The sequence below is a fragment of the Cottoperca gobio genome, chromosome 19, assembly GCF_900634415.1.
Source record: "Cottoperca gobio chromosome 19, fCotGob3.1, whole genome shotgun sequence".
Taxonomy (NCBI): Eukaryota; Metazoa; Chordata; class Actinopteri; order Perciformes; family Bovichtidae; genus Cottoperca; species Cottoperca gobio.
In genome coordinates this window covers 3,132,772-3,144,841 of record NC_041373.1, presented here as the reverse complement: position 1 = coordinate 3,144,841, position 12,070 = coordinate 3,132,772, and the positions used below count along the sequence as shown (strand labels likewise).

Here is a 12,070-nt window from a genome sequence, read left to right as displayed (position 1 = left end):
TAACTTTGTCACAGTTCCAGATAGGACTTTACACACTGAGGGCTTGAGCTGGTGGAGTGGTGTTAGAAAGGCTCATTTAACCCAGGGCAATGCTTATATCTGGACTAAGAATATATCTCGACACTTGTACACCAGAAGGATTTATCATGTTGGCATACATGATCACTGGAGGGTTCAGCATGCTTGTAAATCATCTGATTTAATCCCTGTGAATAAAAGGAATATGACCCCGATGCTTGTTTTGCATCTGTAAAGCCATTGACATTCAAACAGCGGGGAGAGCACAGTGATGGGTCCAATAACAGCTACAGACATAGATACACACACACATACACACACACACACACACACACACACACACACACACACACACACACACACACACACACACACACACACACAGAGACACACATTAACAGGATTACTATGGCCAGATTGCAAAGTGTCAGCTCAGTGCTAAAGCCCTCACTGTGTGTGTGTGTGTGTGTGTGTGTGTGTGTGTGTGTGTGTGTGTGTGTTGCTCATGCTTGAGGGAGAACAGACAAGAGGAAGAGAGTTTGACTTTAAGTCTGTGACGGGCTCTTTGCTTATGAGGCAAACTCAGTAGTGTGTGTGTGTGTGTGTGTGTGTGTGTGTGCGCCTGGCTCTGTGTTAATGCCAATGGTGTCAGCATCTGTGGACCAACAACACACAAAGGAAAAGTAAGCCCTCTCAGCGTTGCTGGTGATCTTACACTCTCTTTCAGCAGCCTCTTATGTAACACAAGAGGGGATTTATGATGAATTTTCCTTTTTTTAGCTGTTGTTCCAAATACTCAGTGAACAAGAATACATGATAGCGTTCATAATGTTCTCACGAGACTGCAAAAGGGTGTTTTTTGTTGCCATCTTACAGCCTGTACCCATACCTGTGCATGCAGTTCAAACTGACGAACACACATGCATGTACAAAACTTCTTTCCCTCACTTATGCATGCATGCCAGCTTCATCCCAAACCTGTCTCCCTGACCCTAGGGGGCACTCTCTCCCGCCAAGCCTCAATGTCCTGCCAACGACAACACTTTGCATCCAGAGCTCCTCCCTCAAGCCACAGCCCAGCTCCTCAGACTGATGACTCAAACACCCTTGGATATGATCCTGCAGGTACACACACACACACACACACACACACACACACACACACACACACACACACACACACACACACACACACACACGCACACACACACCAACTTCTTCCTATTGGTTTGGTTTCTGTTCACCACCTGTGACACATTCTTGTCATCCCATTATTGAACAGACCTACGGGGCACAGGCTGAGGGGGTCAAGGGGTCAGGGGGCCCCCCCTCTGTTTGAAGTGTCAGTTATCATTCTTCTTAGGTCAAGTTTCTTTTTTGAATGATGAATACAAATTACCGCCGCCTGCTGGTATGGAGAGTTACTTCTTCTCAGAAGGCGCAGAACATACGAGCAAGTTGGCCGGTGTGTTCAAGGGCAACGTTTTGGCTCAGACGCAGGCGACATGAGGCGACGCAGCAGTTCTTTCTTTGTTCTCCTGTGTAGATCCAGCTTATCATCCAGTGACTGGACATTTGCTAGAAGAATACTTTGAGTCCAGTTTCCATTTTCATATTTTCTCATCCTGACCAGGACCCCGGACCACGACCCTTGTTTTCTTAGTGTCAGTCTGGGGGTATTGCTCCTAGTAGGTGGGGTGGGGCGTCTTTCACGTGTCTATGCCCAGGGGTCCATTGTCTCATAATCCGTCCATGTTCCCAGGTTCCACATTTCCCTCCCACACACCACCCTGATCCCAGTCTCCTCTTGATCAGTCCTCTTGTGCTCAGTGTCAGCTTGATGGATTAGGTCGACTCCCAGCTACAGTATGTGGGTTATACAGTGAGTGTGTGTCTAAAGTGTGTGTGTTTGTTAGGATCTCCATCTGACAGTCAGCTCTCAGCCCCAGCTAGTCCTGCTAGCCCCACGCAGGACATTTGGGTCCTCAGGAGCTCTCCCACTGGTAAGGGTGTGCACTCCCAAACCCCTGCCAGCCAACTAACCCTGTGTGACCCTGTTGACCACATTCTGATGAATCCCTTTATATCTCAAAGTCTTAACCTTACCATGCCACCCTGCCACACACCCCAATAATCCAGTAACCATAAGTATTGAGTTATCTCGCAGCAGGACATAATGGTAAGTGAGCAAAGATATATTTAAAAAATCAACAATTTTCTCAACAAGTCATTTCATCTAGATTTGAGTTTTATTTTTCATGAGCAAAGACATGATGTCATCTATAATTCCAGATCATTTCTGGAATTGACAATAATTTCAAAGAATAATTTGATAATTTGGTAAATACACTAAATCTCTTTCGGTTTAAAAGTTAGATGAGATGGTTGATATCAATCAAAGCTAGAGCTGGGATATGATTAGCCTAGCTTAGCATAAAAGCTCACTAATTAATAGGTATCTTGTTTGTTTAGTTCATACAAATGGGGTATTTGGGTTAAAATAATACTTTAAGAGGTGAATAAGAATTCTAATGACTTGTTAAAATTGTTAGTTTTATTGCAGTGCACCATGTACCCTAACCTACAAATGACCCAATACCTCTCCTGATTTCTTAACGATCACATTCTATGCACGTCTGATTCTACACTGTGAACTCTCTGCTCTCTCTAAGGTGACAGAAGCAGCGTTGGTAGTGCAGGCAGTGTGGGCAGCAGTCGCAGCGCTGGTAGCGGCCAGAGTTCAGAGAGCGGACACAAACAGAATGGCTTTCAAAACCGGCACCATGCGGACAGTGGCAAGGTTAAATCTGCTCACATTTCTCCACTAGCACTAGATATTGAATACTGAACATTTGAATGAGCTTTTAATACAAGATTATCTGAGTTGCCATGTTGGATATTATCTGCTGTAACCTCATTTATTGGAGCGATTCAGTGGCGGTATTCATTGCCTCTTCCTTGATGATTTTCTGTGTGCAGCTGGCTCCCTCTGCTGGTGAGTCAGGAGACCATCTCCACATTGCTGGAGCAGAACACAGCAAACATGCAGATGGATCCACAGGTTGGTCTTCTGTCTTCCTCCAGTGTTTCATAACAATTCTAATGATTGCATTCCTCTCTGTCTCAGCTCCTTTCTAAGAACAAATCTGAGATTTAATAAATAATAATGTAATAAAGCAGTGGCAGTGCCGCAGTCACGTTGTTACCGTTTGGAGGGCAGTCAAACTCCAGCTCAGATAGACCTGCTGGGTTTAGACCAATCAGATCACGGCTTATTTGTAAACAGCCTCTCAGTACCTGAGAGGTTCACATACATTAGTGAACCCTTTACTGCTTCTAATGGACACCTTTTTGACTGGAATTGATTGTTATTGGGTAGGAGAAAAAAAAGATATATCTCCTGCGACTAACCGACTTCTAAAATGAGGAGTACTGAATGCCCTCGTCTCATCCAGAGACTGTCCCTCAATATATTCTGGCTCCCTTTCATATCAGTTAGCATTATTGTGCTTTAATCCTTTTCTGGTGCCAACACCTTGTGTTTGGATCTCTGCAGTCTGGAAAGTCCATGTTGTGCTTTATCTGCTGCTTCAAACTGTCCACTTAGAGACTCATGCTGTACATCCTGTAACTGATTCAAAATCAATGACAATGATGCGTATTTGTGAAACCTCTAACTTCTGGGCGTCCACATCTCTCATTAAATCAAATCAAATCAAATTTATTTGTATAGCCCAATATCACAAATTATACATTTGTCTCAGTGTGCTTTACAGACTGTACAGGTTACGACATCCCTCTGTCCTTAGACCCTCGCATCAGCACAAGGAAAAACTTCCTAAAAGAAACCCCAAAATTAAAGGAGGAAACATGGAAGAAACCTCAGGGAGAGCAACTGAGGAGGGATCCCTCTCCCAGGACGGACAGACGTGCAATAGATGTCGTGTGTACAGGATAAACAACATAGTACAAATACAACATTTGACAGAAATTATGTTGTGTTGGAAAAAAAGAGAAAGTATGGATGAATCCAGGAAAATGTCAATAAGGCTTCCCGGTGTCCAGCAGGACCAGGGCAGCAGGCGCTGTCACGATTCATGATCCTGACGTAAACTTTATCAGTGGCAACCTGCCACATGCAACATTAGACACACAGCATGTAGCTGCGGCTGTTTGCTGCATGTCATCTACTCTTTGTTTGACTAGTTTTATAATATATATATATATATATATATTTAGTAAACAACAAAGACACATTTAACTTCCATGACTTTGTTTCCTGAGACTATATCAAAGTTAAACATCAGGGTGAACTGCATCAAAGCCCGAGACTATTGCAACATGTTGAACATCACTGAACCTACTTCTACCTGAGGAATGTGAAGACACATGTAGCAGAAGTGCTTTTGTTCTGCACATTGAGCTGTTATTACTGTCAGTCTGAGAGGAAATGAGATGGGAGGAGAGAGAAGAGGCTTACCTCACCTCGCCACAGAAACCAATAAAACCAAAAGCTTCTCTCAACCACACAACACATAAAAGCACCCGATCACGTCTCTAAGGAAACAACACAGGCCAGCAGAATGTGTCTCTGTGTGCGCACACTGTCATAGAGACGCACACATGCTGCAGCTAGCCTCTGGACTTGCTGGGAAGGGGCTTTGAAAATGTTATACAGGGACATGCTGGATAAGGCAGAGGATCTGTGTGGACCTCAGGCTGAATAGGAAGGAGGGTTAATGTGAGGAGGAGGAGTGGGAGGGAGGGGTCCGAGGGAAGAGACGGGAACAGGAGCAGAAAGAGCAAAACATTTGTTAAATGAAAGAGAAAGAGAACAGATCAGATGACTGAGTGAAACAAATGTCTGCATGAAGGAAGGATGAAGTGCCAAACGTTAAGAGCTCTGCAGCTCTCCTTCCTCCTGAAGGGTAAGAAGTCATGTACGCCATTGTTTGATGTTGTTCTCTAAGGTTGGATGAAAAGATTAATATCACTCATGTGTGGACTGGAGTCACTGGTTAGCCTAGCTTAGCATAGAGACTGAAGGCAGGGGGAACAGCTGTCTGTTGAAAGTGGAAAACTATGCCAACCTTGCATCTTGTTTGCTTAGTGTGTACACTAACATCTGCCCAGTACACCTGCAGGGTCTGTAGCACTCAGGTTTTAAGATGGGTTGTATGTTAAACTTTGGACAGAGCCAAGCGGGCTGTTTCCTCCTGCCTCCTGGCTCAAGCTCCGTACTAAATGCATTGACACGTGATCTTCTCGTGTAACTCTCAGAAAGAAAGCAAAGAAGCGTAAACTCCAAATGTTGACTGTATGCATCAGGATCTGAGGCTGAAAATATCTTTTGTCTTTGAAATCCCTCCTCTAAGTGTCAGTTCACACAAATGACAGAAGAACATATGTTCTGACTTATATGTAGCGGTGTCTAGCCATGCAGACATCTCTGCCTGTACAAATACATCCAAAACTATCTGCATGACTAGACACCATTAAATCTCAAACATTGAGAAAATATGATTTTTTTAGTGAACTGACAACTTTTCTACATCCTCCATCACTTACTTAATCACTTAGTTTGTGTGTTGAGAGAGGTGCTTCATAGACTGATAATTAAAAGGTAGATGGACCCCATCAGGAGAAGAGCAGAGAGAGAAACGACGAACACACTCGCCTCGAGCAAAAGATGGAGACAATGGGAGGAAAGATGCATTCCTCAGAGATTTGTGCTAATGTGTCATGACTGGAAGAGAGATGAGTCATGAGTGTGTTCAGATCAGGTAGAAAACACACCTTCACTCACCTGGAGAGGTCAACATGACTCAACTTGTTTGACATGACTGATGTGAACGCAGATTATATGAGTGACTCAAATGTGTATTAAGTTTAGCTTTTGTTTGCATACAGCTTCCAGTCACTTAGCAGACACTTGGCACTGTTGAGTCTGGGCGGGTCTCTGTCTTCATGTATCTGTCAGGGTGTGCTGACCCTGCAGACTCGCACAGTAAAGCAGTCTGGAGGTCGTCGTCCAGTACGATTGATCATGTGTTTGTTTTGTAGCTGGCTCCCGTCGGCAGCTCAACGGCACTCCACAGAAAAGCTTTGTGAGGCCAGAAGAGCTTCTGCAGGGCAAGGTGAGCTGAGAAGTGTGTGTGTGTGTGTGTGTGTGTGTGTGTGTGTGTGTGTGTGTGTGTGTGTGTGTGTGTGTGTGTGTGTGTGTGTGTGTGTGTGTGAAGCCTCATCAACATCCTCCCTCTCTGCTGTTAGGACTCTGAGGCCATCTACCAATGGCTGTGTGAGTTCCAGTTGGAGCAGTACACAGCCAACTTCATCAGCGCAGGATATGATGTTCCCACCATCAGCAGGATGACCCCAGAGGTGATAACATTAGCATTTCAGCTCAGAAGAATCTTTACATTTAGATCCAGTTGTGTTATTGTTGTATGTGTATCTTAATTGGCTTGTTTTATTTATTTTCGACATTCTTGTCTGTTTTCAGCCATCACACTCCCGCTCCCTTCTCACCACACTCTATCTCCAGAGTTTCCTACATGTATAAATATGCCTGGTGTCATATTGTATCTTCATTTTCCTGTAGATCAAGACCAATTCATTTACTAAGGAAAAATGTGACTTTTATCTTTTTTAACCTTCTTGCATTATTTGATTGTGTGAGATTGAATAATAATAATAATAATAATAATAATAATAATAATAATGAGCTTTATTTGTATACCACCTTTCATACAAGAATTGCAGCCCAAAGAGCTTCACAGCAGAAACATAACAATTAGTACAAGACAGAATGAAGAAAAGTCTTATTGGTTTTTTTTAAGTTGTGTTTTCATTTTGTTTTGTTCTTCAGGACCTGACAGCCATCGGAGTGACCAAACCAGGCCACAGAAAGAAGATCTCAATGGAGATCGGCAAGCTGAGCATCCCTGAGTGGCTGCCTGATTACATTCCTGTGAGGAAACACTCTCATGATGAGTACCACTCGAGTCTAACCGTGTTCCACGTGGTCACAATACAATCAGTGAAGCACAACGTCCACGATGGTTCTGACTTATGTGATTCCCTTTGTCTCTTTGTTTCTGTCTGGTGCTCTCAGTCGGACCTGGGGGAGTGGCTGAGTGTGATTGGACTGCCTCAGTACCAGAAGAGATTGTGTGACAATGGCTATGACTCCATCACTATCGTCAAAGACATCACGTGGGAGGACCTGCAGGAGATAGGCATCACCAAGCTGGGTGAGGAGTTAGACCGGAGTTCTAAGATAGGTGCAGTGGGTGTCTGTGGTCTCCTCAAAGGATGACGCTGGTATATGTCTGAGCGTCTACTCTTCATCCTCCTCAAATCTATTCATGTCCATTCATGCTTGCAAGGGGAAAATCTCTTTTGGCTTCTACATTCATTTTATGAAATCCCACCCTACTTTGATAGAAACTGATTGATTTTAGAATGTGAACATATTCCATATAAATGTTTTCTATATATGTTGCAGCACAAGACATTCAGCAGTACCTTCCACAGTAACTACTTCAAACCTAACCCTAACGCTGGAACATTTGAAAGGAGAAATAAAACAATATTCCTTTTACAAATGAAAATTATAATTCTTAAGCAATGAAATGAACCTTCCTCAAACCTTAGGTAGATATTTCTTCAGTTTGCCAGTTTGTCAGTTTGCTGACTTTATGACTCTTCCTTACACATGCTGGCTGCACCTCGCACACAGGCAGAAGAAGTAGTCGAGCTACTGTTTTAGGGGCTGTACACATGCCGCATCTTTTACTGCCTGTAAAACGCAAGGCGCAGGGTGTCTACTCATGTGGCAACTTTCAAGGGCGCTGACGCAGGTTGCCCCTGACGTTGCTAAGTGACCATAAAGTGATACAGTTAGCTGGTGCGGAGCTGTAAAAGGTCTTTAAAGGTCAAAAAGAAACTTTCATATTCCAGAATGTGTGATGAGGCCGCTGTGTGTTGTGCATTCAGTAGATTGACTCTCTGTTTCAGGCCATCAGAAGAAGCTGATGTTAGCGGTGAAGAGACTTTGTGACCTGCAGCGATCTCGTAACCATGCTGACAGAACTGGATGCGGGACTCTCCAGCGGAAGCCCCCCGCCGCCCTGGAGCTGGTGGCCATCGAACACACACCAACACACACTGTGCACACTCATGCTCCTTATGACGACCCCTGCCCCTCTCCTCGCTCCCCCAGGACCCTCCTCTCCTTTCAGGACAGCGAGCTGAGCGCCGAGCTGCAGAACGCTATGATGGGCAGGGCGGGGGGAGGATCTGCCGAGGCGTTCGGCATCAGGGCTGTAACCTCGGCAGCAGCTATGTCTGCCATGTCAGTCAGCCAGGAGAGCATCAGCGTGCGATCACGGGGGTCTGGGAATTCTGGGAATTCAAATTCAGGATCTTCTCAAGATCCCCAAGCTGCAGCGTCTTCAGCCAGGATATCCAGCCGGTCAGAGGAGAGTCTGGGGAGCGGAGTGGGGGAGGAGAAGCGTGGAGGAAGCAGTCCTGGAGGCAGAAGTAGACAGAGACCCACAGAGATGTGGGAGCATCTGTATCGCTCTACTACCCCCAACAATGTCCCATTTTCCCCCCTTACACCTCCACTAACCCCCAGCAAGATGCCTCGCTTTGCCTACCCGGCCGTCCCACCCAAGACCAAACACTTCCAGTCCCTTAACCGCCTCTATCAGCCTCCGCATCAGCCTCAGCATCAGCCTCAGCCTCCGCATCAGCCTCAGCATCAGCCTCAGCATCAGCACCAGCCTCAGCACCATCCTCAGCACCAGCCACCCTCCTCCTCTTCATCTCCGTCTCCGCAGCCGTCCCCCACGCAGAAGGCCTTCAGTTACCTCCACGCTCAGACAGGAGGAGTCAGCGGGGCTCCATGGGTGCTCTCCAAACCTCTGCCTGGAGCCGTCTCTGTGCTGTGCCCCCTGCCTGCACAGGGTCAAGCTGGTGAAGCCCAGAGAGGCCCTTACAAAAAGCGCGCCCAAAGCCTGACTCGCTACGCTTTGTCCGATGGCGAGCCGGACGAAGACGACGACTTCGCTCCCCCCTGCTCCTCTGCTTCCTCTGCCGCCATGCCCTCCTATGCCACGCTGTCACGCAGGCCGGGACGCGGGCACACAAGCGCCACAGGGACCCAACGCCACATCAACCGCAGCCACTCGTTCGCCGTGCGATCCCGACGCAAAGGCCCACCCCCGCCCCCACCCAAGAGGATGAGCTCTGTAAGCGGCAGCCCGGCACACCATCCAGGAAACGGGAAAGTGGAGGAGCCAGAGGTGGAGGCAGGGGTGGAGACGGAGGGCACAGCTAGCGTGAGGAGCATCGCAGCCAGACTCGAGGGAAGCTGCAGCAGTCCATCCAGGAGGACCGACATACCACCAACTCATATACCACTTTCACCTGTTTTCATCCCTGTTTCCTCCCCGAATCCACATGGGATGACTCCTCACATCATCCTACAGCACAAGCCTGTGCCTGCTCTGGGCCTGGACGGCCTGAGGAGGTCAGACATAGAGACTAACGGACAAAGAGGTGGCGACACACAGGGAACACTTGGAGAGAAAGCCAGGAAAAGTGAAAGAATATCAAAGAGTGCTGCTTCATCTCCACAGCACAGCTCCGGTGATCACCTCCCTTTTGCTGAAGAAGGCAACCTCACTATCAAACAGCGGCCCAGGATAGCTGTCATCACCTGCGCAGACGCTGAAGTCAAGACCCCCAACACCCTGGAGCTCCCAGAGTTCAATCTGAAGGAGTCTGACACGGTGAAAAGACGACACAGACCCAAAGACAAAGACTCGCTGACACCTGAAGAGGCTCCGTCCCCCCACAGAGACTACAACAGTGATGTCAGGGCGCTGAGCGATGATCACCCTCTGAGGCCAGGGAATGTGTTCCAGAGAGTAGGCTCCATGGGAAAAGGCCCCAAACCTCCCGTGTGCTCGAAACCTGCCAGTCCTCTCAAACAACTGCCCAACAGCAAACCAACAACCCCCCAGAAAACAGTCTCCTTAGTACAAGCTAGTGCACAAACAGCCATTCCTAAACTAACCAGCGTTCAGATTCACACAGTCTCCCCAAAGCTACACACACACACATGTGTACCCAGCCCCAAACATGAGAGTCCACAGAAAGCTCCATCAAAACTCCTTCGGCCCAGAATGGCCCCCGCATCACCAGCAGGTAACACTGACCCCCTTACAGAATGTGTTTGTGACTCATTCAAAAATAATATTTGGGCCATAATTGCTTCTTTTTTGTTAGCTGACAGATCGCTTACTTATTGTCCCTCAGGAATGAACCACACCAAGGTCCAGAGCATTGCGTGCTCTGTGCCGTCGTACCCGGCTCCGGCCCCTGCGTACCCCACCTCGGCCCCACCGGGTCAGACAGGGACAGCCCTGGCTGGTCTGGAGGTGCTGGCTCAGAAGAGGCTGGAGCAAACCAGTACGTCACTGGAGGCTGCTCTCAAAGTGGTGGAGAACAAACTGGCCCAGGGGAGCAGTGTGGACAGGTAAGAACTACTTATCAGGGCTGCAAAAATCCCGCAAAATACCAGGTGGAAAGTTTCCATGGGAAATTAACAGGAAATACCAGGAATAAAATGTAAATATAGGGGTTGTATGCTCTGGCTGAATTTATTACGTCATAGTTGCACACAAAGAAATACAGTAAATTAAATGTTTTAAATCCATCTCAAAAAGGACATCTTTGGCTTCATGAAGTTTTTAGTCAGTACACATAGACTCATATCTTTGTCTAGTCATACGCAACATCAATTGAAGATATTCCGTCTGGGGATCAACATCACAACAGGGAGACTCTCCATCCTGTAACAATCCTGTCTGTTCCACAGCGGCAGCAGCAGCACAGTGAAGGCAGCAGGAAATATTCTGGACGACATCAGCAACATGTTCGATGACCTGGCTGACCAGCTGGACGCCATGTTGGAGTGACACCCTGAACTCTGCCTCACTAAGTTCCTTTCTTAGGAGAGCAATAGACAACAGCCAACAGGAGATCAAGATCAATAATATCAATCAATAAGATAGTTATTTTATTTATCAAAAAGTGCACATTTGAGGATTTCCTGCACAACTTTTCCTCATCATTATCCAGATTTTCAACGCGAGCACTTTGCCTCAGGACACACACCTGGGAATGTTATTGGAGCAGCAAACAGCAGCTGTGTGTTCAGTAAGTTATCACTAAAGGGAATGAGGGTCCATTTTATTCACCTGTACATATATCCATGAGTGTGTGTAGTCGGATATCTTTATACTGAGTATATTTATACGTCTATATGTTTGTTTTTTAACTAATGGAGTTCCTATTGACTGTTTCACTGTTTCAAACATTCTCATGTATATTAGCAGAACTGTGTTGTACATATTTTATTGTCTCTAACATAGGGAAATATTGTTTATTGTATTTAAAGCAGCATATTCCTGATGAGTTGACATGTTTTTACCAAAGTCTATGAACGTCTTCAGGAGCTTCTGTCAGCACAAAGTGAGCAAACATCGTTTCTTCAGATGCATCAGGTGTGACTTGGTATTTCGAGACAACAGTTTTGAAAGTTTTACAGCTGGCCTCATGGTGCTATGAAGACAATTCACTGCCAGTCTTTCCACAGTGGCACTTAGAGAACATGTCAGGGAGGTCAGGCTTCTGAGAGAATATGTTCATTGTTGCAAAGTGACAGTGGGAGTCTGTTGGATTATAATCAATTAATAAATGTATTCATTACATGTTCATTTAAACTATGCATTATAGAACTTAAAGTATACAATAATGTCCTGCTTTCATTGAACATGTTACTGTGGATGTGTTGCATATGATTGGCTGTCCACATACACAAAGATTGATAAACCAGCTGGTAATGTTTAAATTATTGAGTTTATAGAAGAGACACTTCGTTACATTTAACGATCTCTTTTTATTCACACTGCACAGATTAATAAATCATCCGACCCCACTGTCAGTCACTGACCCAATGCCATCCTACACTTATTGT

General features: G+C 46.0%; 1 protein-coding gene across 3 annotated transcripts in view; it reads left to right on the top strand.

Annotated features, from left to right (window-relative positions):
* Positions 1-12,031, top strand: part of caskin2 (CASK interacting protein 2) — a 49,683-nt gene extending 37,652 nt beyond the window's left edge. For 2 of the 3 annotated variants that reach the window (XM_029455849.1, XM_029455851.1), the window contains 11 exons: positions 1,015-1,143; positions 1,935-2,021; positions 2,691-2,818; positions 2,998-3,079; positions 6,082-6,155; positions 6,289-6,399; positions 6,887-6,988; positions 7,133-7,271; positions 8,038-10,236; positions 10,348-10,567; positions 10,910-12,031. In XM_029455849.1, the coding sequence (XP_029311709.1) occupies positions 1,015-1,143; positions 1,935-2,021; positions 2,691-2,818; positions 2,998-3,079; positions 6,082-6,155; positions 6,289-6,399; positions 6,887-6,988; positions 7,133-7,271; positions 8,038-10,236; positions 10,348-10,567; positions 10,910-11,009 (3,371 nt within the window). In that variant the 3' untranslated portion in view covers positions 11,010-12,031. The remainder of the gene's footprint in view (positions 1-1,014; positions 1,144-1,934; positions 2,022-2,690; positions 2,819-2,997; positions 3,080-6,081; positions 6,156-6,288; positions 6,400-6,886; positions 6,989-7,132; positions 7,272-8,037; positions 10,237-10,347; positions 10,568-10,909) is intronic. The other variant, XM_029455850.1, reaches the window with a different exon arrangement.
* The last annotated feature ends 39 nt before the right edge of the window (positions 12,032-12,070 follow it).